General features: G+C 53.7%; 1 protein-coding gene across 2 annotated transcripts in view; it reads right to left on the minus strand.

The window, feature by feature from the left end:
* HUNK (hormonally up-regulated Neu-associated kinase) overlaps window positions 1–22,423 on the minus strand; it is a 108,321-nt gene extending 85,898 nt beyond the window's left edge. Inside the window, exon 1 of one of the 2 annotated variants that reach the window (XM_051859488.3) lies at window positions 21,281–22,423. In XM_051859488.3, coding sequence (XP_051715448.3) covers window positions 21,281–21,547 — 267 coding nt within the window. In that variant the 5' untranslated portion in view covers window positions 21,548–22,423. The remainder of the gene's footprint in view (window positions 1–21,280) is intronic. The other variant, XM_051859489.3, reaches the window with a different exon arrangement.
* Between the last annotated feature and the right edge of the window lie 699 nt (window positions 22,424–23,122).

A 23,122-nucleotide genomic window follows, 5' to 3' on the forward strand; every position in this document is an offset into this window, starting at 1 on the left:
TGGGCGCCACGCCTGCAGATTCTTCCCCAGCGCCTGCAGGGTGCACGACCCTGGCAACACCTTTATCTTGCAGCTGGAGCCAATGGAACCACACACTTTGTGGGGCTTCTGCATAGAGACCCCAGGAAGCTACACAGCATCTGAGCCATCCTGGAACCCTCCTGGGAATTCCTAACCACCAGTCCCGCGGGAAGTTAACAAACCACAACAATCCCACGGCCGACGGGATAAAGGCTCCTTCCAGACACTGATTAACTCAGGCAGAGGAAACCTTTGAACCAGGACAAAGCGCTGGAAGTACAGCCAGAGCGCCACGTGCTCACCTGCCTCCCAGTGAGCTCACCAGGGACCCGCCGTGTGAACAATCGTGAAAGGCACAGGAGAGTTCCTGTTTAAAATCGCTGAGACCTCGTTCTACCCTAAATAATTCCACCACCTGGCGGGGAAGCCCAGGAGGCCACATGGTGAACGAGGGGCGACACAGCCAGGAAGAGCACGGAGTGAGGCACCTGCTGCAGGCTGGGCAGAACACGGCGTTCAGCTGGACTGGAAGGGTGAGCCTGGCGGAGGCACCAGCAAGCCCCACAGCGCATGCTCAGGGACAGAGATCTCCCTGTGCCCGGCCGACCCCAGAGATCCTCAGGCCACTGCTCGGGCTCTCCCTCTCCCTCTCCATCTCTGTAACTTGACTTTCAAATAAACACATACATCTCAGAAAGAGAAGGTGACTGGGAATTCCTGGGCCCCAGGGTGTCCACCTGTCAGCCTTCCCTTGCACACCACACCAGCTGGGGTGTTCAGAGCTCAGGTCTGTGCCCAGAGCCTCGGGGTCTTCATGGACCACCTATGTGTGTAGGACAGGTCTCTGCTGCACGTGGTTTCCCTCCCCAAGTGACCCCCACCACTGCACCAGGAGCCCCGAGCGGCCTTAACAGGGATCGGCATCCCGGGACAGAGGGACAGACTGAGTACCTCGCTCAGAAAACTGGAAAAGGCCGCCGAGGTCTTAACTGCCAGCACCTGGGATGGGACCTTATTTGGCAACAAGGTCCTTGCAGCAGATCCGGGGACGATGAGGTCATCAGGACGGGCTCTGATCTTCTGCAACGGCCTCCTTACAGAACCAGAGCTGTGTGCAGGAAACAGACGTGCACGGAGCGATGCGAACGGCCTTGGGCTTCAAACACCCAGTGAACCGGGAATTCAGTCACTTCTGCCCCGACACAGCCACAATGCACGGCGCTTACACAACTGGAAGTTATTGTCTCACAGCTGCGGAGGCTGGAACTGCAGGGCGCAGGGGTCAACAGGGCCAGTGTCTTCTGAGACCCTCTTCTCAGCTTTGGGAGGAGCGTCTTCTCCCCATGTCCCCACTCGGACGTCCCTGGGGTGTGCACACACCTGTGCCCAATACCCTCCTCTTCTAGGGACACCAGTCATTTTGGATCAGCCACGTGACCCACCCAGGTGCCCACATGCACCTTGATTACCTCTGGAGGGGGCCCCACCTCCAAACACACAGAGGTGCTGGGGGTTACGGCTTCAACACAGGACCAGGGGGAGGGCACTACTCAGCCCAAAGCAAGCAGATTTCAGGCCCAGCTAGGTTCAGGGTGACCCCTTCACTTCCCCCATGGAGCCCCTGCAAGTGGATGCCAGGCACAGGGAAACTTTTCCCTGCCCAGGGCCATTTGGGCATTGATAACATTATTCACAGGCCATAGAACACGATCAAGTTCAGAATTAACCTGCTGTAGATTCACTGAATTTTGAGTCCTGCCTGCCATGGGTGAGGTAGAGCCAGACCAGATGATTCCACAGGCCTTAGATGGACCACGGGCTGGACGCTCCTCACCCCTGGTGTAGGATGCAAGCCCCCCCCAACACACATGCACACGCACACGCACACGCACATGCACACAGACGCCACAAAACACCAAGCTCCAGCTTCCAAGCCCTGTCACAGGCAGAAGCTGTGCTGGGCAACTCTGCTTAAAAGGCCGCTTATGCCTGGGTACCAATGATGCATGGCCCGCCCAGCTGTTGGCGATAAATCAGAAGTTACTCTCCTAATGCGGAAGTTTTCCTGTCACACGGAGATGGATGAGCCTCTGGCATCACACGCACAGAAACCCACAACCGCCACCGTCCTCTCCCAGAAAACAAGCAAAAACCAACCTGTTGAAGGCTATGGCTCTTCATCCTTCCCGTTTGCTTGTAACTGTCACAGCCCCTTATGAAATCGTCACCCTATTCACCCATGCAAGGAAGGAACCGTGCTGCGGGAGCTGATGAGCAATCAGCACTGGGCAAGTTTTCTTACTGAACTTGGGTGGACAGCCTTGGCTCTTGTCGCACAGGCAGTCTCAGGCTGGGCCCCTGCACCAGGCTGAATGACGACTCGGGAGACGGCAGGGTCAGCGGTCTGAGGGCCCCGGGCAGGGCCTCTCCCCAAGACCCCAACAGTTACCAAGGCAGGACAAGGTCTGTGTCTCCAGACAAAGGGAGCGATGCACACGCCCCGAATGCCTTTCTCGCCCAGATTCTCCATCTCGCTTCTCCAGCTCTAACAGAGCAAGCAACACTTGCCACGGAGGGCCTGTGCAGATTTCGAGCTGAGATTCCCTAAAACCCTGGACTGCTTCCTCTGTCACTCCCGTAGGAAACATGGCATGCGTTTTGTGTCTGTGGTTCACAGCTTGGCTCCACTTTCTCCTCCAAGAGCGCATCTAATTCTTGCACCTGTTCCCAGTGCATTTGGTGACAACCCCTTAGAGGAGGCCACTTCGGGCAGAAATCCCAACCCCACCTGGCGTGCCAGCCCTCTATGCCAAGGTGGACAGGGGATGGTTTTCCTCCCAAAACGCACTTTTTCCAACCGCTTTTTCCAACTGCTCTGCCCAGAGGGGAGCCTTCTTTAACTGGTCCACTTGAAGAACTGACTTTTCTAATTGGTTTGCACAGAAGAGATGCCTTTTTCTAATTGGCCTGCTCAGAACGGATGTTTTTTTCTAATTGCTCTGCCCAGAGGGGCACATTTTGCTAATTGTCTATCTAGGCGTAGATGTTCTAATTTGTACAAAAACTCATACAGGTTCTGCATTTGAAAAAAAAAAAGGCAATCAATAAATATTTGATTACAAAAAAAGAAATGATCATGTCTGTAGCCCTAAAGATAATGTTTGGATTGCTTTTAAGGTTTATTTATTTCTATGAGAGATTTATTTATTTATTTATTTGGTTCACTCCCCAAATACTCCCAACAGCTGGGGTTGGGCCAGGCTCAAGCCAGGAGTCAGGCAGTCCAGCCAGGTCTCCCACATGGGTGGCAGGAACTCAAGTACTCAGCCTTCCTAGGCACATTAGCGGGCAGTTGGATGGGGAGCGCAAAGTAGCTGGGACTCAAATCTGACACTGCAAAATGGGGTATAGGCTGTCAAGTTGGCTTAACCTGCTGCACCACAACACCCTCCCCACGTTTCTTTTGTTGTTGCTGTTTTGAAAGATTTATTTATTTATTTGAAAGGCCAAGTTAGAGAGAGGGAAAGACAGAGAGAGAGAGAGATCTTCCATCAGCTGATTCACTTCACAAATGGCAGCAACAGCCAGCGCTGGGCCAGGCTGAAGCCAGGAACCTGGAACTCTATCCATGTGTCCCACATGGGTGCCAGGGGCCCAAGCACTTGGGCCACCTTCTGCTGCTTTCCAGGGAGCTGGATCAGAAGTGGAGCAGCCGGGACTCCAACCAGCGCTGAAACGGGATGCGGAGGTGTGGGCAGCAGTTTAACCCACTGTGCCACAACACCAGCCTTGCGTTTCTGGTTTTGTTTTGTTTTGTTTTGTTTTAACTAGTTACGACTGGGAATTTTCCCTAGCAAATGTCCCTCACCGGACACCCAGCAAATGCCTTTAGGCTAAGAATTAAATCTAAAAATGGACTTGACAAGCATGAAGAGACACCTGCAGGGGGCTGAGGGAACACCTTGGAAGAGGGAGGAGGCGTCAGCTACTTCTCCTTCTCCTGCTCTCCTTGCCGTCCCCTAGGCCTGGGGAGCCCTGCCCGTCCACAACAAAGAGGTCTTAGACACGCCTTCTTTCAGCTTTGACATTTAATACTTCAAGTTCCAAAATTAGCTTGAATTCAAGAAGGGTTCCCACCCCACAGCTAACAGGAAACAATCAATATCCCACTCACACATCGTGGGACACCTGGCAGCCAAGCAGCTGGAGTGGGGTGGAGTGGGTCTGGGTGGGGGGGTGGGACACTAGAGGTACAAGAAACACAGCAATTGTTTCCCAATCCACGCCTGGACTCTACAGAGAGCTTAGGTCCCACTGGAAATGACGGAGACTTAAGGCAAAGGGTCAGCGAACAACACAGCCAAGCACCCCCAAACCACAAATGGAAAAGAAATCATGGGGCCGGCGTTGTGGCATAGCAGGTAAGTGGCATACGGATGCCAGTTCAAGTCCCGGCGGCTCCACTTCCAATCCAGCTCCGTGTTAATGGCCTGGGAAAGCAGCAGAAGATGGACCATGCCCTTGGGCCCCTGCACCCAGATTGGGGACCCAAAGTAGCTCCTAGCTCCTGGCTTCAGCCTGGCCCAGCTCTGGCTGTTATGGCCATTTGGGGAATGAACTGAAGACGGAAGATCGATCTCTCTCTCTCTCTCTCTCTCTCCTCTTTCAATAATCCTCTTTCAATAACTGCCTTTCAAATAAAGTAAATATCTTTTAAAAAGAAAAAGAAATCTTAACCCCATGACAGGACCATGTTTTGCGAAGTGTTGGGGAAAGACCGACCTCCAAATCAAACACAGGGAATTAAGTTGCCTAACTTGTCCAAATGCACACTGACACGGACCAAGGAGGCAAGCACTGAGCTACGTCTAGGTGAGCTGGAATTGTTGCCAGTCCTGCACTGTAACTTCAGCCCTGCAACTGCCAATCTAATATGCCCACATTCCCAAGATGCACCTGTGCCTCTTCTGGGGCCGGGAGGGAGGAGACGCCATGTTGACCACATGGAAGTTAAACTCCAGGTGGAGATCCCAGAAAGCTTTCGGCAAGCTAAGATCCCACCTGTTTGATTATTCAGTGAAGGCACCATCCCCTCCCTACCTCAAGAAAGAGTGAGAACAGGGGAGAGGCTCTCTTTCTTGCCCCTGACCTTGGCTGGAGGTACTACTTGGGCTCCCTCTCTCTCCTTGTGGGCAACCCTCTGGCCCACTCACAATGGGTATTTTCTCCATGTGGACTGGCCCATACTCACATGTGAATGGATTTTCACTCTCACTTGTAAATGAATCCTGTTCTCGGAGCCAGTGCTGTGGCACAGCGGGTTGGACCACTGCCTCTGATGCCAGCATCCTGTGAGGTCACAGGCCCCATTCCCATCCAGCTCCTGGCTAAAAGCAGCAGAAGATGGCCCAGGTGCTTGGGCCCTTGCACTCCCATGGGAGACCCAGAGGAAGCTCCTGGCTCCTGGTTTTGGTCTGTCCCAGCCCTTGGGGGATGAACCAGTAGATGGAAGATCTCTTTCCCTGTCCCCTTCTCCCTCCCTCTCTCTCTCTCTGTAACTCTGCCTTTCAAATAAATAAGATAAATCTTTTTTAAAAAAAAAGTTTAGGCTTTAAAAATGAATAAATCCTATTCTCATTTGTGCAGTATCCTATGCCTCTACTTGGAATTCTTACATCTGTGGGAGACAAGGTCCTGGATTCAAAACTAAAGCCCCTCCTAGGTCCACATCAATACCAACCTGGTAACTCGGAGAGTCACCTGTCAGGGTATTTGTTCTTCCGGGGGTGAACACGCCTCCCAATGGTAAGTGGCATTCAGTGCCAACAAGGCTCCAGGGAGATGAAGGCAGCAAGGAGTGCAGCAACCCATCTGCCTTGCCCTGTGTTATTAACCACACAGCCATGAAGGACCCAGCACTACCCAGAAGAGACAGGGAGCTAGGAACCACAGAGCAGGCGCCCCCAGGAGGGAAGCAGAATCAAGCAGATCAAGGAAGGGACATCCATGCCCCCATCCCCTGCAGTGTTCCCCCCACCCACCCTCCTCCCCTTTACCCTTAAACTCCCCTCAGCCGCGACCACCTGGGAGGGGTCTGCTCCTTGCTATCTGAAAGGGCCCAATTCAACACCAATCTAAGTTCAGGGTTCAACAGAGCCTCGAAGTCTAAGTAGAGAAAGTGACAAACCGGCATTCACTCCCTGATGTAACACAAAACGTGTCTATTTCCAGGCTAACTGTGTCACCAATAGAGAGAAAGAGAGAAGATTTCAGAAAGTCCGTGGGAAATGACTTTATAGGAAAAAACTATGCAGGGATTTAAAAAATGTTTTGCCCCAAAATAAATAGATCTTTCAATTCCATTTAAGGTTAAAAGTCCCTCCCCAAGGCAAAGATTTTTCTGCAGACAACAATGAAGCATCAGCAGGACTCGCTGATATTTTAAGATAAAACCAACAGCATGGCCTGTGCTTCACTTCTGCAGAAAAAAAAGGGGGGGAGAAAACTAAAAAACAACACAACAAACACCTACCTGGTCTGACTAGACAAAATATCAAGATGCCCTCACTCTGCCCCACTGAAATAAAAAAAAAAAAAAAAAAAAAAAAAATATTTACAGCATTACAAATATTTTTCTTAAAAAATGAATTTCCTTAATATCTAAAGTTTGTACAAACCAAGAAAACAGGAGAAGAATGAGGACAAACTGTGAACAATGAAGGAAGAAACCTGCTTCTCAACCAAGGGCTACACAAATCATGATTAGCTCCCCTAATTACCAAACCTCCTCTAAAACTCACTCTCCTATGGCACAGCCCCTCTGAAGAGCCAGTCGGCAATGGGGGACACATGTCTGAGCACCTGGCCCAGGGACTACTCGGAGAGGCACATACTCAGAAGGTAACAGCAGCTTTGCTTCCGCAGGGGAAACTTGGAAACAACTTCAGTATCCCACATGGGAATGCTACGTACTACCGAAAACAGAATTTTAAGAGGAAAATGTTCTTTCTATTTTAGGTGGAAAAAGAAAAGTACAGTGACAACACAGTATGAACCCTCCATCCCAATTCTGCACCAAGTGTTTGCAGAGACAAAGAAAAAAATCAACAATGCAAGCATATGTGTCACATGCCACCTGGCCCACCTAAATGGCCCCAGAGACTCTCGCCGTGTTGTTGACTACAAATGATTTCTATTTCTTCAATTGTGTTTCTATTTCTTTGCCACAAGGAGCCACAGAGGGAAATCATGTTTAATTGACTGGAGGAAAAAAGAGTTAATTTTTTTTTAAGATATCTGAAACAGAGGGGAAATAATGAAACGTGATTAATAAACTATGCTAGCCAGTAGAGGAGCTGACAGACATGTATGTGTAAGAGTATGTGTAAGAAAACTACATGGAAATCACCAGCTATTAGCTCAGGATTTACTACGCTATATGAAAAACCTCCAATGTTTTCCAGTGTATCCGTGACTGCAGTACTTAAAGAACATCATTTAAGAATATTTAGGGGCTGGCACTGTGGCATAGCGGGTAAAGCCACTGCCTGCAGTGCCGGCATCCCATATGGGAGCCGGTTCAAGTCCTGGCTGCTCACTTCCGATCCAGCTGTCTGCTATGGCCTGGGAAAGCAGTAGAGGATGGCCCAAGTGCTTGGGCCCCTACACCTGCGTGCAAGACCCAGAGGAAGCTCCTGGCTGCTGGCTTCTGGTTTCACACTGGCACAGCACCAGCCGTTGGCGACCAACTGGGAAGTGAACCAGCAATGGAAGACCTCTTTCTCTCTCTCTGCCTCTCTTTCTCTCTCTGTGTAATTCTAACTTTCAAATAAATAAATAAATCTTTAAAAAATTATATTTTATCATAAAAACATCAATTTATATATGAAAGCATATATATTTTTAAGTAAATATACTGTTGAGTAACAAGCCCCTTAGAAATCTGGAAGATATTTTTCTAACTGTGATTATGGGAGGAGGGGGGGACCGTTATTTCTACCCCTACATATTAAGGTATCTTCTTGGTTGCTTTAATGGCTCTCAATGATGGAAAAAAAGAAAAAAAAAAAAACACTAGCTCATTCTTGATCCAGGAAAAGCATCCCAGAGTAATGAATTAGGTGGGAGTGCAATGGCCACACAGCACACTCCCTCCCGAGGGAAACTCAAGCTTTATTACATCAAATTGGCCTTGAAACTAAGACTACTGCTCACAGATGTTGGTTTTTAATAGAATAAAATGTCATCCTATGGGAATGACACTGCACAAACCTGGAGCAGTGTTTCCAAAACAAGTATTCTTTATATTATTCAATGTAAATGTTCGACCGAGAACTGACTCAGACTCGCTCTCTAATTAACATGTTAACCTGGAATACAGAAGGCGCTTAGAAAGGAGACGTCCACATCAGAGCCGCAGTAATTAGAGCTAAAATCTAGTTGACATTAGCGGTAACACTTATCACTTGGTTGGTTTCACTAAACTCCACTTGGTTTCGCTAAAGTAAGGCTCCTATGAGATGGTAAAACAGTCAGATCCCACACTGACAGCCAACTTGTCCCAGGCTTCCAAGCCAAACTTTATTTTCATTCTGGGCACTTCCTCATTCCCTTTGCCTCTCGGGTCCCTTCCCGGCCCAAAGGCTTGGGAGCCCTGGCCTGGCTCCAGGTAACGGCACAATGAATTTTTGTTTTGTTGTTAATAAGTGATCTGTGCTCATTCCTGTAGGAGGACGGTTTAACCAAGAGAGGCGAAGGAACTGTTCGCTGTGCTGGGAAGACATGCGCTGGCAGCTTCACCACTAGATTCAAAAACCTCCCTCGTCATAGGGATTTTCTCCTCATGCAAAAGGAAGGTGCTGAAGTGACACGGAACTGCGGCTGACCAGAGGTACTGCAGGCAGCTCCCTGTCCCCCTGCTTCCTTCCAAGTCTGTGACCACAAAGTCACATGTGCGTTTACACTTAGCGTAGTACTATGTAATTTAAATCTTTCCCATTGACACACAACCACATATGCAATTGAGTTTATACATCTGTGCTTGAATATGCACGCACACAAGCCCTTCCTCTCATAGTGAACTCACAGAAGACAGGTGGGAAGAGGGCCCTCAGCCCCAGGAACCCTATGTGCAGGTTACTGCCCCCAGCAAGCACCCAGTTTTCACAGCCAGGGCTCTGGGCTCTGACTCATCGCCAGCTCCCTGCCCGCTCAGCCGCTCACTCACACTTCCACTTGGAAACCCTCAGTGAGGACTCCAACTACTCTGATGACACCCGGTCTTGAGTGAATCTGGTTTCACCGGGATGCGAGTGGCTTGCAGACCCTGAGACTTCCCATGTTCAGCTCCAAAAGAGTCCCGGGGCATGCAGGGCTGCCGGTCACCCTCATCTGCCACCCCGGGACCACAGCCCCTCTGACAAAGTGTGCACTGGGGAATACAATGTCAGACAGCAAAGCACCCAGGACCCCTGCCAAGCAGCTGGGGTGAGATCCCTAAATGTTAATCATCATCCAGGATCAGGGTGACCGCCTCCGGGTAGAAGCAAACAGCAGGCACTCAGTTCTTTCCCACGGGTGTCCGGTGACTCGTGCTCTGCTCCCAGTGGACACAGGAATCTCTGGGAATCTGGACTTCATCCCAGTGACAGCAGGATTCCTGCAGGGCAGCGACCACAAGTTCCCCTCCTCTGTCTCCCAGCGCCAGGCTCTGTGCTCGGTGGACCCCCTTACTGCTGCCCAGGTGCAAGGTGCTGTACACACAGCCCTGGCAAGAGCAGGTGGGCACCAAGAAACATGCCTCATCAGACAAGAAAGTAAGAAGAGAGACAGAAAGATGGCCCAGCTATGTACCAAAGAGCTGTGGGGTAGGGTATAAGACAAGGACTCCAGGGGCCAGCATTGTGGCATAGGGGGTAAAGCCACCACCTGCAATACCAGCATGCCATGTAGGAACTGGTTCGTGTCCTGGCTGCTTTGCTTCCGATCTGGCTCCTGCCAATTAATTGCCTCAGAAAGCAGGGGAAGACAGCCCAAGTGTTTGGGTCCTTACCACCCACATGGGAGACCTGGAAGAAGCTCCTGGCTCCTGGCTTTGGCCTGGCCCAGTCCTGGCCATTGTGGCTATCTGGGGTGTGAACCAGCAGATAGAAAATCTATCTCGCTCTCTCTCTCTCTCTCTCTCTAACTCTGATTTTCAAATAAATAAATAAATACTTAGAAAAAAAAAGACAAGGGCTCAAGCAGGTGGTTAAAATGGCAGAGGGAACCCAGGGAGAGAAAGCAAATAAGTCGAATAGCTCAGAAAATGGGCAAGAGAAAACAAAACAAATGAAAAAAAAAGCAGAGTAACAAAATGTGTTGGTGGGAATTTGACTTAGGAGACTAATAAACGTATAAAAAACATTACAGGCAAAGAGACAGACTCCAAACCTACATATATCTCCATGTGAAACATCCAAAAAAATATATGTTTGCAAATAGCTGCTTCTCCCATCTGCTGCAATGTCGGCACATTTTCTCCGGGGAAGAGCTGAGGTCCATTCGCAGCCTCACAGCATGGCAAAGTATTCGTGTGCGCGTGGCAGCTCACCTGTCACTCCGGCACCCAGGGGCCCGGCTTGGCAAATCCCTCCGAAGGCACGGCTGCTCCAGGGCCAGGCAGACACCTCGTTCCACTCGCCCAGCACGCAGAGAGAAACAGGGAGTGTGTGGACCCACAGCCTGCCACCTGGGACACCGCCTCCTTTCTGGACCCTGGGGACAATGCAGTGGCCCCTTCCTCCCGGGGCCGGCAGCCTGGCGGGAAAATTCTCAACAGAGACGTCAGCAGGTGAACATGCGGCACGGGGGTAGGTGGTGGGGCGAGTTCAGTTATGTCCCCAAAATTCATTTCGTGACAACCCCCCGTAACTCAGCTGGTAAGCTTATTTGGACAGGGGGCCTTTAAGGAGACGATTAAGTGAAGATGATGTTAACCTGGGAGAGCCCCAATCCGTAAGACAGCTGTCCTTACACAGCGGGGGGGAAAAGACACCCACGGAGGGAAGACGATGCGAACGGACACAGGAAGAGGACAGCGGCCAGCGATACCCCAGGGAGCCACGTTTGGGACAGACCCTACCCCATCCCCTCCAAGCCTGCGGAGGAACTAACCCCACCGACTCCCTGATCTTGGACTTCTGGCCTCCATGAGTCTCCTGGTCCCAGGCCCTTTGTGACAGTCACCTGAGCAAACAAGGGGAGTGAGGACCACTATGGGGCGGAGAATGGCAGGGGTGGGGCCATTTCAGGAATGGTCCCCGGCAAGGCCGCATGGCCACTGTCCCCAGGCAGCAGGGCCAGGCCCCGTGTCCAGCAACACTGCTCTCCAGGGCGTTTCTCAGGTGGACAGAGGTCTGGGTTCCTAGGCCTGGTCTTACACCCATGCAGACACTTGGCCACATGCATGTGACGACCAAATGACCCCGTGGCTCCGGCTCCCTATGAGGTTTCCGCTTCCCTCAACCTTCCCTTCTCTTTCTTGTCGGCCTGCGGCAACAGAACACCACCAATCAAAAGAACTTCCTTTCTCACAGTCCTGGGGGCCAGGAAGGGCAAGATCAAGGCCGCTCCATGGAAGTGGCGCCTTCTCCCCCACCCCGTGCCCTCACGTGGACAGGCCAGGCAGCTGCCTCAGACCTCGTGGATAACCGCATTAATCCTACTCGGGAGAGTCATCCCATTCAAATTCCTCCCAAATCCCATCACACACGGCTGTTGCAACCTCTGAATCTGAGAAGGACATGAGTGCTCTGACCCGAGCAACCAGCCTCCATACATTCTACACCTTTCCCACTTAGAGATGAGGGGGCATGGATTCCGCACGAGCCAGGGGTTTGCAGAGGTCTACACCTGCCACACCCTCCCCCCGCCCTGTGACCGGGACACAGCATGGCCCAGGGCAGGGCCATGACTGGAAGGAGCCTGTCTCACCTGAGCATGATCTGCAGCCACAGCCCGACGAGAAGGGAGACCCAGACCCTCATCTCAGCAGCACACGGACCGAACGGGCAACAAGACAGCAACTCTGAACACTGTGTAGGCCAATGCTCCACTTGGAATCCGATGAAACCCATGGATCCTCTGCCCAGAAACACGACTACAGACACGCAATTTACAGGGGTCCAGAGACCCCCAAAACTCACCTAGGGTCCCTCTCTAGTGAGCAGAACCCAAGGAAACAACCTCTGAAAACAACAAGAAACTAAAGCAAAGACCAACCAGGGAAGGGGGATGGATGGGAAGACAGAAGAAGCTGCACCATATAGCAAACAGAGCCGATTTCCTGCATATATAAAGCGCTCCCGTAACTCACTAAGAAAAAGACCCAGAAACCCAAGAGAAAAACGGGAATGGGCATGAACAATTCACAGCAATGAAAAATAAATGGTTGTAGAGGTACAAAACACACTCAACTCCCTTGTGAAGAAAGAACTACAAATAAAGACACTATGTTTAACCTGTCAGACTGTGAAAGATCAAAGTGGGAGAGTACTGGCAAAGACATGGCAAAACAAAGTATAACAAAGTATAACCTGGGAAAACCTCTCTGGAAAGCAATGAGGCATTCTACACCCACAGTAACAATAGACACACCTTTCGGCCTGGGACTAGGAATTCACCCCTCAGGGATACTGGAAAGACTTACAAAAGGATGAATGGGCAGGGTATTTATTGCATCTGTGGTTTGGGGATAGGAAAAAAAAAATCGTGCACCATCTAAATACCCATCAGCTAGGAATGGCTAGGTTAACCTGATAGCAACAGTATGCAGTAATTAAAAAGAACAGGGGAGGCGGGTGTTTGGCCTAGCAGTTAAGATGCCCACATCCCACATCAGAGGGCCTGGCTGCCTACCCTCCCCTGCTCCTGACCCAGGCTTCCCACTAACATAGACGCTGGGAGGAGGTGACGAGGGCTCAAGTGACTGAATTCCTGCCACCTACGTGGAAGACCTGACTCGAGCCCTGGCTCAGCCCCAGCTGTCACAGGCATGTCTCCCTCTCCCTACCCGCTCAAATAAATTAATTTCAAAAGCATTTTCATATGCACTGAAATAATTCTGTAAGGTTTTCTTTTTTAGTTTTAATTTTTATTTATTTGAAAGGCATAGCGAGAGAGAGAGAGAGATCTTCCATCTGCTAGTTCACTCCCCAAATTCTCACAAAAGCAGGAGCTTGGCCAGGTCAGAGCCAGGAGCCCAGACCTCCATCTGGGTCTACCACATCGGTGGCAGGGGCCCAAGCACTTAAGCCATCATCTGCAGTCTCCCAGGATGCACTGGCAAGAAGTTGACCTGGAAGCAGAGTGGCTGGGACTCAGACTGGCTCTCCAGGTCAGGACACAGGCCTCCCAAGCAGCAGCTTACCCCGCTGAGCCGCAATGCCCATCTCTCTAGAGTAGTTATGGGGAAGGAAGTTTAAGCCACATTGCTGATTGAGAAAAGCAAGATACCAAACAGCATGTACAGTGTAAAAACCCATCCGCCCATGCCTACACCTCGGCAAACATGTATGTGTGCTTGTGTGCATACATGGTTATCTGGAAGGACCCACAAGAAGCTAGAAGCAGGGGTACCCTTAGGGATGGGACGCAGGAGCTGAGGAGCACAGATGAGAGATGGACAACAAAACCTTTGAATTTCAGACCATGTGACTGGTCAGCTGTGCTACAACTTCACCAAATGCATCTTAAAATGCCCCCCCAAAAAAAGTAAGTAGGAATTTCATAGCTAGGATGGAGCCCACTCAGTGGATGTGACAAGATGTTAGGAAGATGGCTCCACCCTGAGTCGTCTTTTCACCCTTTAGAATATTCTGGAATCACTGCTCTAGTTGTCAAAAGCCCAAGTTCCCATACCTCCTGCAACAACTTGCCCCATGGCTCAGCAATGAGGAGGTGGCAGGGTGCCTTCCCAGGACAGCAGCCTGCGTCTGAATTAGGTCCGCTGCTCAACACATTAGCCAGGCTCTCTGTTGCCAAAGATTTGTCAAGAGAAACAGCACAGAGGACGTGACATGAGCATGCCACCCCACAAGTACTGAGTCAAACACACAACGGAGCTCCGGGGCCTGCAGCCAGGGTGGGAGGCCAGAACACTCCCCCGCTCGCTGAAGGCCAGGGCTGCTCCCTCGCTCCTGCTCCAGCAACCACAGAGGGGTTAGCAAGGCAGGATGGGGAGGCCACCCACTTTGTTTAAGGAACCCACCTGGAGTCAGGTGAAGACCCAAGCCTGGGCCTGTCTCAATGAGCAGTGGACACTGGGATGCAGGACCCCACCTTCAGTGCTGAGAACAGACTCCCGGGGCTGCTGGCTCTCAGCTACGCGCTCACCCCAGAAACTGCCCTGAGCCACTGTTCTGTCCAAGGCCATGGTCCCTTCCCAGAGCAGCACCCATCCAGGGAGTGGTCCATGCAGAGGTCTACTAGGCCAGTCCTCTCAGCCCGGCCTGGGCAACTCTGAAAGACCAGCTGAGCTCTGGGGCTCACCATGGCATGGGCAAGGGCTTTGCTATTTTTATTTAGTTGAAAGGCAGAGAGGCCAGCGCCGCGGAGGCTAATCCTCCGCCTGCGGCTCCGGCACACCAGGTTCTAGTTCCGGTTGGGGCGCCGGATTCTGTCCCGGTTGCCCCTCTTCCAGGCTAGCTCTCTGCTGTGGCCCGGGAGTGCAGTGGAGGATGGCCCAAGTACTTGGGCCCTGCACCCACGTGGGAGACCAGGAGGAAGCACCTGGCTCCTGGCTTCAGATCAGTGCGATGCGCCGGCTGCAGCAGCCATTGGGGGGTGAACTAACAGCAACGGAAGACCTTTCTCTCTGTCTCTCTCTCTCACTGTCCACTCTGCCTGTCCAAGAAAAAAAAAAAAAAAAGCAGAGAGAGGAGAGAGAAAAAGATCTCCCATTTGTGAATTTACTTCCCAAACACCCACAATAATCAGGGCTGAACCAAGTTGAAGCCAGGAGCCAGGAAATCCTTCTGGGTCTCCCACATGGGTGCCAGGGACCCAAACACTTGAGCCATCATCTGCTGCCTCCCAGGGTGCACACTAGCAGGAAGCTGGATCAGAAGCAGAGCTGGGTCTTAAACCAGGCACCCCAATATGGGATGTGTCCCAAGCAGCACCTTAACCCCTGTACCAAACACCTAGCCCACCCCTCCTGGTACCAACAGCCTGAGAAGGCGCTGGTCATTCAACTGTGGCCCCAAAAAACATCGTCAAGTCCTAGCCCCTGGTACCTGTGACTGTGATCTTATTTGCAAACAGGGTCTTATAGATGCAGCCACGTTAAGATGCGGCAGTACTGTATTCGGATGGGCGCTAAACCCAACGCTGGATGCTCCCGTAAGGAGACCCACGAGGAGACTCCAGGACAAGGGCAAGGCTATGCACACAGAGGCAGAGACTGCGGTGCTGCGGCCACAAGCCCGAAAACAGCAAGGGTTGCTGGCAACCACCAGAGACTGGATGGGACAAGGAAGGACCATCCCCCTGGAACCTGCAGAAGGAGCATGGGCCCGCTGACGTTGAACTTCCAGCTTCCAAAACTGGGAGGGGATGCACCTCTGTTGTCCAAGCCACCCGGCTTGTGGCAATGTGTTCCTGAGCTGCCACAGCAAATAAACAGGGCCAGAGGGAAAATCTGCTCAGGGCTCCTTCCACATAACAGACCAACCTGGTACTCGCCTGCCTGGGGTTGCCACAAGCTGGGAAGACCTCAGAGAGACCTTAAGATGCAGAATCTTGGGCTGGTCTTTTTTTTTTTTTTTTTAATTTATCTATTGCTTTGAAAGGCAGAGCCACAGAGAGAGGGGGGAGAGAGCGAGCGAGAGATCTTCATTTGCTGGTTCACTCCCCAAATGGCCACAATGGCCAGAACGGGGCCAGGGCCAAAGCCAGGAGCTTCCTCCGGGTCTCCCATGTGGGTAGCAGGGGCCCAAGGACATGGGCCATCTACCACTGCTTTCCCGGCAACATTAGCAGGGAACTGGATCGGAAGTAGATCAGCTGGACTCGAACCAGTGCCCATGTGGGATGCTGGTATCATAAGCAGTGGCTTAACCAAGTATGCCGCAATCGGGCCCCAGGGCTGGTCTTTTCGATAAGGGCATGGCCACGGCTCTCCCAAGTTCATAGGGGTAGCAACAACCTTCCCGGTACTGTTCAGACTCTCTGCTTCTACCTCCTCTTTCCCGGCCATCTTCTCAGCCAGGAGCATCCTGTCCCACGTAAGTTTCAGTCCAAGTCAGCACCTCCAAGTAGCTGAGTGGAGGAGAGGCTTCACCAGTTAACTAAAATAGGGCTTGGGGGTTACCCACAGGTTTCACCCAAGAGAGCAGGTCTCTAGCGACCACGCATAATCAAAAGGAGGTGCAGAACCCAAGGCAAATCACTTGATGCCCAAGAGAGCACCCAGCCTGCCCAGCTCTCTGAGTGATCACAGCTGCTGCTCCCTTTTCCTCTTGGAAGACATCCCCTGGGGCGGCCAGTGGCCAGACTGTCCCAGAACAGTGGCAGAGAGACCCAACAGTCTCGGCAGAATGAGTGGGATTGGCACGGCCGCCAGGAAACAGACCTGTCGCTGTGACAACACCTGCAGAGAAAATGAGGGGCTATACCCCTCTTCCGTGGGCACTGCTGCGTTGACTCAGAGCGCCCTTTGAAGTCCACGAGACCTGTATCAATGAACACCAGGAGCCCAGCCCTACGTGCCAATTTCCATCATTCCAGAGTACTTCAAAAAGATGAGGCAGGCAGGAAGTTCAAAAGAATGAGCCCGCCACTGCAGCCTGCAATCTCCGAAATTACAGGCACGGCCTTGTCACCCGGGACACGCTGAGCAGGTGCTTCTGCGAACGCCTCCTCCTTGCCACAACAAGTCCCCGCGGCGGATTAATAGGAGCTTCCAGTTCTCTAAGCATTCCTTCTGCCTCGGAGCTATTGCCCCTTAAATTTCTAGCACTTAAAAAGAAACGCAGGGTTCTGCACCTGTTTGTTCTAGAAATCCTTGCTAAAAACAGATCTGCCAAAAAAGGCCACCTCTAAAATTAGTCATATTTCCTGCCCTGTAGAACATAGTAAATTGTATTTTTAGTAACTCTTTCACTCCAGGTATCTAGCACTGTCATACTCTGGGCGTGATTACTGACAACTTACGACGCAGGCAACCCTTATTTTTTAGCCCCAAAATAGCTCCAATGAAAATGATAAACAGGCTTTTCTTTTTCCTGCTTACCCAAATGCGAGAACAAGATATTTAAATACCTTAGCCAATCATTTCATGTGCCCAAATTTGTCTCTTACTCACCGGAGGAGGCTCCTGGCTGCCAGTTTTGCCTGCCAACCAAACCAGCTCTAGACCCGAGTCACACCTATACTTTTCTCAATCAAGCTTTGCCAGCTGTCTTGTATCCATTTATTTATTTTTTTTCATGTAAAACTGACTTGCCATGCACCAGGCACGATGCATTTCCTGGCATCAGGGCAGCAAGCATAATCCCTCTGAGTCTTTCAAAGTCATCACTCGACATTTTCGCTCAACGACTGTGCGCTGTGTCAAGGCCACAGAGAAGGATACTTCTCAGAATCTGAGTTTGGGATCATTTTCCCTGCTCCAGTCATCAACGTACGTTTAGTCAAAGACACAGGGCCCGGCCTGAGAATGTGCCAATTTCGAGTTTCACATGATCGGGTGAACCACTTATTTTTAAATCCAGATTAACAAGAGACTGTAGGAGCTCAAAGCTAGAGAGAGACAAAATTAGGTCTCAGCCCAAAGTCCTCCTCTCTTTGCAAGCCCTAAAAGGGCCATCCAGATTCAATGACTTCCAAACTAACAGTTTCCCAGGAAAAGCAGTCCAAACACTGCCTGCGCCTCCATGATTCAGGATCCCGTCTCAGGGCCCACGGTAATTCCCAGTAAACCATGCACCACGCACCCAGAGCTTCCTGCGAATGGGCCCCAGGTGGAAACACAACACGCACATAACCCCCCATGCTAAATACCTTCAGCCAGCCAAACTCTGGATTTTGGTCTCCAGCACCCAAAACAAAATGCGCAGTTCGAGAATACAGCTCTGAAACAGGCCAAAGCGGGGGCAGCTCCTCATCACCCCTTCTTTCTGCTTCTTCAAGAATGATTCCCCAAGAGAAACAACAGGGAACCCTTGCATTCAGGTGGGCTGCTGCAGCTGATTCTCACTAAAGTGAGCATGACTTCCTTCCCCCTCCAACCCTGGACCTCATCTGAGTGCTTTAAAAAGACAGGAAATGAGAACAGTGAAATACTTTCACCCAAGATAGGAGACCGTGCAAGGGGGAGGGGCCTTCCCTGGTCTGCAGCTACCTTCCTCCGAGCTCTTTCTCACCAAGGTCTCTGCCAGTTCCGCTCACCTGAGCAAACCATTCCCCAGGCCAAAACTCTCAACAGCTCACCTTGTAAAAACAACTGAAGGTTGCTGCGAATTGCCTGGGGTTGCCGTCCCCTTTGCTTTGGCCTTAGAAGGCAACTCTGAAAAGCAAGAGTGGAGATGGGGAATCCTAACTCTCAACCCTTCCCATGCTGAGTCATGCACAAAAAAAACAGAGTGCGGGGGTAACTGTAAATAATCTGTACAATCTGCTACAACTCAAACCTATTAGTTAAGCATTGAAGCTGCTGGAGTTGGGAGATAAATGCTGTGAATGACACCACGGTTTCTCTAGAGCCAGAAACTAAGTGAACTAAAATCCAGATTTCTCCTGAGGCTTGTAGTCCCAGGAGACGGACTTGGAAAACCAAGTTTATCATCATGCACAGCCCTCCCCATTCCCTTCGCTGGTGCTGGGGCCGACGTTGTAAAGTTGCTGCCTGCGACACCAGCAACCCATACGGACACAGGTTCAAGTCCTGGCTGTTCCACTACCAATCCAGCTCCCTACTAATGGCCTGGGAAAGCAGCAGAAGAAGGCCCAAATCCTCGGGCCCCTGCCACCCACATAGGAGACCCAGAAGAAGCTCCTGGCTCCTGGCTTCAGCCTGGCCCAGCCCTGGCCAGCTCTTATGGCCATCTGGGGAGTGAACCAGCAAATGGAAAATTCTCTCTCTCTTTCTCTCTCTCTGCCTTTCAAATAAGTAAATAAATCTTTAGAGGAAAAAAAAAAAAAAAAGAACCACTGTGCTGATTAATTAGATCAAACCAGTTAATCCAGAGAAATCCAAAAATCCAATGAATGCAAATGATAAGGGTGAGGTAGACAAAGTGAGATTCAGCCCTTAAGAAACAGAAGTAGCTGGGGTGCAGCCAGACTCCTCCTCTGGACCCCATTTGGACAGCAACTGCCTGCATTCCAGCGTATGCAAGGGGCCCAGCATGGAGCTCCAGAACCCAAGTACTGGGGGCAGGGGCTGAGCTCTGGATGCGTCCCCAGACAGCTCAGTGAAGGCCAAGAGCTTTATGCTATGGAGGAAAAATGCATCAGTGAGAAGCCAGGGCCACAGTGCAGCAAGAGAGCGGGGAGGGAAGCCAGGGGAGGAGGAACGGACTTGGCGATGTCTGCCCGAGTTGTCAGCAGACTGACTCGCCTCTTTTTGCCACGTTTAGAGGGGAAATATGCACGACCAGGCAGAATCCTGTATGTTCCAAATGAAAATAAACCCCCAGCAGCCGCGCCAGGAGCAGTTTGCCCAGGGACAGAAGAGTAACTAACACAGCGTCCGCGCACCCTGGATGGAGTGGCGATGTGTGATCCGCTCGCTCCCGTCCTCGGCCCCCTCTGCACTACCAAGACGCTCTGCTATTTTTCTTCTTCCCTGATGAGTTAGTTCCTCAACCCAGAAATTCAGGCCCGACACACTTCTGCAACCATTCACCATAACCCCAAAAGAAAGGCATACCCCACCTGGAACAGCTGTAGGAGAGAGCGCCAGTTACTAGAGTGACAAAAACTTGCACTCAAATGCAAAGGGCTTGGGGACAACGTGGGGACACAGAGAATGGGAAACTAAAGTGATGATGAGTCTGGGGACACTTTGGTCTTGTCACCAGAGACCTCACAGAATAGCACGGCCAGGGACCCTTCTCCAGTGGCCAGAGGGCCCCAGGTCCCCCAGGCCAGTGGGCAGAGGGAGGAAGCCCCTGCTTCCCTCCTCTCCCCTCCCTGCAGACACCCCCTCATCAATGGGCCCCACACAGGGGCTACTGCAGCCTAGGTATGGCCTTGAGGGTGAGCGGTAGCTCGGCCAGCCACAGCCCGCAGTCCTGAGCCCCAGAGGGGAGGCAACTCTCTGTCTGGGGCAGCCACGCGGCCTGGGGTGACCCAGCCTTCGAAGAAAGTCACCATCCCTTGGGCTTCTTCTCGCAGGTCTGAGTGAGCCCTTAGGCCACCGGCGTGGGCCTCAGCACGCAAGCAGTCACGGCCACAGGCTGCATGGGGGGTCCCTCCAGGTCCTCGGGAAAGAACCCTTTGCCTTCTCCTCTTTGAGAAGAGGTAGGGGGCACATCCCAACCTCCAAAACCTGGGAGGTATTTGCCCGGTTTTGTACCTGCCAAAGCAGGGTCCTCTCCGCCCTCCCACACACAGACGGGCTGGAGGGAATGGGGGAGGGGCAAGAGTGAGAGTGGTGGGTGACAGCAGGACACAGAGTTGCCCGGGGAGGGGGCTGTGGAGAGAAAGACAAGTTGCAGGACAGGTGCTGAGAGGGGCAGGGGTGAAAACCCTTCTGAGAAATTCCCTGGCTGTCCCAGCCCACAGGTGGGGGCATGGGGGAGGGTCTGCAGGGTCTCGGCCTTTCCTCGCCTCCCCTCCCTCTAGAATTCAGATCCAAGCTCCCCTAAAGGCTGGCTGATCCGCTAATGCCACCCCCCCACCCCAACACCCAATCCCGATCTAAGGAGCGCGGCTTCCTGCCTCGCCGCGGATCTGCCGCCCCTACCGGCCAGGAGAGCCGAGTCCCCGGCCCCCGCGCCGCGGCCCGCCAGGCGGCGCCCTTCCCGGAGCAGAAAAAGCGAAGTGGGCCGGCTTCGAGGGCAACCCTGCCGCCCCCCACCCCCGCCCCCGCCCCCACCCCCACCCGGGGAGCCCGGAGCCCAGACGGCCCCGCGGCGAGGCCCCCCGGCGCGCGGGAGGCGCACACCCACCCCTTCCAGCCCGAGAGGAGCGCGGGCTCAGGCACAGGCACCGGCCCGGGGCTCACGCCGGGACCCCCGGGCCGCGCCCGCAGCCGGGCCGCGCAGCTGCTCACCTTCTCTCCGGTCAGCACGTGCAGCCCCTCGCGCACCTTGGCGAAGGAGCCCTCGCCCAGCTTCCTGCTGCCAATGAGGTAGTTGCCCACGCGCTTGTGGTGCTGGAAGTCGCGGAGCCGCTCGCGGGGCACACCGCTCACCCAGGCCGGCAGGAAACTTCCCTCGCAGGCCGCCGCCGGCCGGGCCGCGTCCTCCGCGCCGCCGCCGCCGCCGCCCCCGGGCGCCGCCGGCTCTCCCAGGAGCCCGTCCCCCGCCGCCGCCGGCATCGCGCGGCTCCGGCTCGCCAGCCGCGCTCGCCGCTCCTCCTTCTTCCTCCGGCTCCTCCCGCCGCCGCCGCCGCCGCCGCCGCGGGCCCGGCCCCTCCCGGCCCCGGTCTCCGCGCCCCGCGCCCCGCGCCCGGAGCCGCCGCGCTCACGCCCCCCGCGCGGCCGAGCGCGGCGCGCAGACAATAGCAGGCGCCCAGGGGGCCGGGGGCTGGGGATCCGCCCCCAAGAAGTTCTTCCTGGGAAGATCGCCCCGGGTCCGGTCCAGCGGGCTGATGACAGGGGCTGGCCCGGGAGGGGCGCGGCCGGGCGCCTGGGTCCCGGCGCCTCGGCAGCCTCCGCCCTCGCCGCCGCTGTCCGGCAGGCACGGGCTCCGCGGTCCGGCTCGCTCGCTGCTAGCCGTGCGCCGGGCGGGCTGCAGGCGGCCTCTGGGAGGCAGCGGAAGAAAGCCCCATTCAGTTTGAATTCGCAGAAATTCAATCCGGTCGCGGACGGCGGGAACAGCCGCGAGCTCCACTCCGCAGCCTGTGCACTTTCAAATCCTCGTAGCCCCTCCTTCGCCGCGCGCAACAGCCACGCTCGACCCTCGCTCGGGAGGGGAGGGGGCAGCGAGCGAGCGGCGGCGCCACCTGAGCGCCAGACGCGGGGGACCCTGCGGGGCCGCGCACACGCGCGCTCCCGGACCGGCTTAGCCTCTCCTCCGGATTCCGGGCTGGGGCTTTCTGGACCTTTCGGTGCTGTGATCCCCCCCACCAGCCGCACCCACTTGGGGCTGGGGGAGGTAGCGAGGCGCCTTGGAACCCTGCGCCCTGTGGGTTGGGCTGGGTGCCCAGACCAGAGCCTGGCGCGCAGTAGCGTCCCCTGGCCCGGGAATGGGTGGACTGAAGGAGGGTTGGGGAGGTGGCGGGCCGGGTGGCCGGGCTGGAGGAGGAGCCGCTGCGAGGGACACAGCCCAAGCTGCAGCGTACGGCCCCGGGGCGTTAGCTGCGTGCGCGCCTACGCGGACACCTTTGCCTGCCACCGAGAGGTTGCCCGGGATTGCGGGATGGGCTGGACCCGCGCTCGCGGCTCCGCGTGGCTTTTGTTCTAAGAGCGCTCCCTTTTGCTAAACAATCGCGGCTGCTCGCAGGACCCCGATCCGTCTCCAGGATCCCCAGCCGAAAATGAGGCACCCCGGGCTTGGGGGGAAGCCGGAAGGCAGGTGCGGGGACGCCTTTACAGAATGCTACCTGTTGAGGTGCGCGCGCTTCGTGCCAACTCAAGCCCTGGTCACGCGCTGAAAGGGAGGATTCCGTCCCAACCAAGTTCCTTCGTTGTTTAAACCCCCGGAAAACGGTGTGGCATCGACCACAACGCTTTGAGACGGCGGGTTGGGGGCTACTGGCTGCAGGGACCCAGGGTCTTGGGCGTGCGCTACCCGAGGACCAATTATTGTCTCGCTTCCAGCGTGCAGCTGAGCACGCGCGAGTGGCCAGCTGCTCGCTCTGACCGAGTTCAGCTGTGTTCCTGTGGCTCTCCCCGTGCGCATGTTGCAATCTTCAAGGTCCGCTTTCTCCTGTGTTTCTCGCTGTGCCCCAG

The sequence above is a fragment of the Oryctolagus cuniculus genome, chromosome 4 (assembly GCF_051225735.1).
Source record: "Oryctolagus cuniculus isolate XC-2025 breed Fujian yellow rabbit chromosome 4, ASM5122573v1, whole genome shotgun sequence".
Classification (NCBI taxonomy): domain Eukaryota; kingdom Metazoa; phylum Chordata; class Mammalia; order Lagomorpha; family Leporidae; genus Oryctolagus; species Oryctolagus cuniculus.